General features: G+C 52.1%; 1 protein-coding gene across 1 annotated transcript in view; it reads left to right on the top strand.

Moving 5' to 3' along the window:
* Positions 1-1,355: 1,355 nt before the first annotated feature.
* Positions 1,356-2,827, top strand: part of ALG11 (ALG11, alpha-1,2-mannosyltransferase) — a gene marked incomplete at its 5' end in the record, with an annotated part of 3,296 nt that continues 1,824 nt past the window's right edge. Inside the window, 2 exon segments of the mRNA XM_008942231.1 lie at positions 1,356-1,586; positions 2,292-2,827. The exon segment at positions 2,292-2,827 is cut by the window's right edge and continues 8 nt beyond it. Coding sequence (XP_008940479.1) covers positions 1,356-1,586; positions 2,292-2,827 — 767 coding nt within the window.

Below are 2,827 nucleotides of genomic sequence, written 5' to 3'. Positions count from 1 at the left end.
TCTCGCCCCGCCCCGCCTGGGGAGGGGCGGCACCGGCCCCTGCCCGCTCCTTTTAACCCTCGGGTGTGTGAGTGCGCTCGTCCGCTCCTTCGTCCTGAAAACGGAGCCGCTTTTACACCTGGCGTGTAGTGGTGACGCGCAGCCGGGCTCTGGCGTAGCGGGTGAGTGACGTTTGCCACAGGGCGTCGCGCAGCGGCAGAGTCCAGGCGCTGGCCCCTGGGGAGTTCTGTAGGTCTGAAGAGACTCCTGTGAGAAGCCTCCCGTTCGTTCCTGGGGGAGCAGAGCTGTGCAGGGAGGCAGTGGTGACCAAAGGAAGGTGTTGGGGTGCTGGAGTGGGCCTTGAGAAGGGCAGCAAAGCTGATAAAGGGTCTGGAGTCTTCTGAGGAGCGGCTGAAGGAACTGGGGTTGTTTAGTCTGGAGAAGAGAAGGCTGAAGGGAGACTTCATTGCACTCTACAACTACCTGAAAGGAGGTTGTAGTGAGGTGAGTGTTGGTCAGAAGAAACTGAGAGGAGACCTTGTTGCTCTCTACAACTACCTAAAAGGAGGTTGGAGTGAGGCTGGTGTTGGTCTCTTCTCCCAAATTCCTGATGATAAGACAAGAGGAAATGGCCTCAGGTTGCACTAGGGGAGGTTTCAATTGGGTATTAGGAGGAATTTCTTCCCTGAGAGAGTGGTCAGGCACTGGAACGGGCTGCCCAGGGAGGTGGGGGAGTCACCATCCCTGGAGGGGTTTAAAAAACGTGTAGACATGGCACTTCAGGACATGGTTCAGTGGTCGCTGGATTTGAGGTCTTTTCCAACCTTAATGATTCTATGAAACTGAATACCCCTGTCAGAGGGCACTTCAGAGACCTGAGGGAATGGGTCTCTCTGAGCAGAGGAACTGCTCAGAGCTTGTCTGGACGATTGACAGAACCCTTCAGAGCTCAGGGGAATGGGAGGTGCAGGTCCTGGGTGACATGCTGCAGGCTGGCCCAAGCAGCTCTGCACCAGAGCAGCTCACCCTAACACAGGCCAAAGAGGTGCTTGGAGTGAAGAAACCTCTTAGAGATCTACTCAGAAATCCCTTCAGTTGGTTGGTTTGGCCAGGCTGGGCACACAGCCTTTAGAGTTTGTGTGGACATGGAGGCAGATACATGGGCCTGGGAAACAACAATAAATGAGTGCGAGGTAATGGCAGGGAAAAAAATCTTTGGCTAAACAATGTAGAACAGTGTTTTTTTTCCCCCTCATAGTTTTTTGAAACGATGCACAGGTCCTGATGATTTCTGAGAAGAAACTGTTGAGCCCCCTGCAGCCCTGCCCTGTCCCCGTCACCCAGAGTGTTGTTTTGAACTGTCTGTCTCGTTGCAGGCTGCTGTGCTCGCTGCTGCTGCCCGCCCTGTGTCTGAGCGGGGCTCTGTGCCTCTGCCTGGGGGTGCTGCTGTGGGGGGCACGGCTCTGGCTGCAGAGGAGGAGGCAGCTGGGCTCAGGAGGAGGAGCTGGGCAGCGGCCCTTGCTGGTGGCCTTCTTCCACCCCTACTGCAACGCGGGCGGCGGCGGGGAGAGGGTCCTGTGGTGTGCCATCCGAGCGCTCCAGAGGAGGTAAGCACCTGTCCTCAGCTGCTTTGTTCTCAGCTGCTGCTGCTGTTATGGATGCACAATTTGGCATTTTATGTATTGAAATAGGTGGTGTTCATCTACAGGTCCTACGTTTTCTTTGCACTCGAGTTCCACCTGATTGCATCATTCCATTTCATCCCTTCGCCTGGATTTTGATCCTTCCTGCTGTGGCATCTTTCACTTCTTTCTCTCCTCTGAGAACCCCCTTCCCTCATCCGTTTTCCACTGCTGGTGTGGAACTTTGTGTAGGCAGAGCTGATCAGGAGATAGATAGCTGCTCATTTTCATGCTTGCCTCTTGGTGCAGGAGGGAAAACAAGTTAATGTCTGCAGTGGATTTAACATGGGCACATCCTCTGGCTTGTGGTCTTCTGCCTTTCACTCGTGCCACGTGCTAGGCAGACAACTCCCAGTGTAAGACAGTGTTCCTCAGTCTGTGGAGTAACACTGAGCTCCTTTTATGTTACACTCAAAAATTCCCCATGTCTTCAGCTCTGTTTTTCTGCAGATCAGGAAAAAAAGGTGGAAGTATAAGGAAAAATCCAGTTTAGTTGGAATAACTTCAGAGCTAGGCCAGATGCTTGTTTTCATCCACTTTTTGGGTAGTTTTGAATGGACAATGTTTTAGTTTCGTGTTGAAAAATTTGAAGTGGAGAACGTGTGAAACCCTTTTTCTTTCCTCTTTCAGGTACAGAAACATAACGTGTGTTGTGTACACTGGTGACAGAGATGCCACTGGGGAAGAAATAGTCGAGGGTGCTTTCAGAAGATTCAACATTAGATTAACCCATCCTGTGAAGTTTGTGTTTCTGGAGAAGCGCTACCTCGTGGAAGCCTCTCGTTACCCTCACTTCACTTTGCTGGGGCAAAGCTTAGGATCCGTGTTCCTTGGCTGGGAAGCCCTTCTGAAGTGTACTCCTGATATTTACATCGACTCGATGGGCTATGCCTTCACCCTTCCCCTCTTTAAATATTTGGGAGGCTGTGGGGTTGGCTGCTACGTGCATTACCCCACCATCAGCACCGACATGCTCTCCGTGGTCAGGAACCAGGACACCAGGTTTAACAACGCAGCCTTCATTACAAACAGCTCTCTCTTCAGCAAATTGAAACTGGCCTACTACTACTTCTTTGCTTGCTTGTATGGATTGGTTGGTTCCTGCAGCGACGTGGTCATGGTTAATTCCTCCTGGACACTGAATCACATCCTTTCCCTCTGGAGAG

The sequence above is a fragment of the Merops nubicus genome, unplaced genomic scaffold (genome assembly GCF_000691845.1).
Source record: "Merops nubicus isolate BGI_N331 unplaced genomic scaffold, ASM69184v1 scaffold13416, whole genome shotgun sequence".
Lineage (NCBI taxonomy): Eukaryota > Metazoa > Chordata > Aves > Coraciiformes > Meropidae > Merops > Merops nubicus.
The sequence above is the reverse complement of the archived record's forward strand: the minus strand, read 5'-3'. Positions and strand labels throughout refer to the sequence as shown.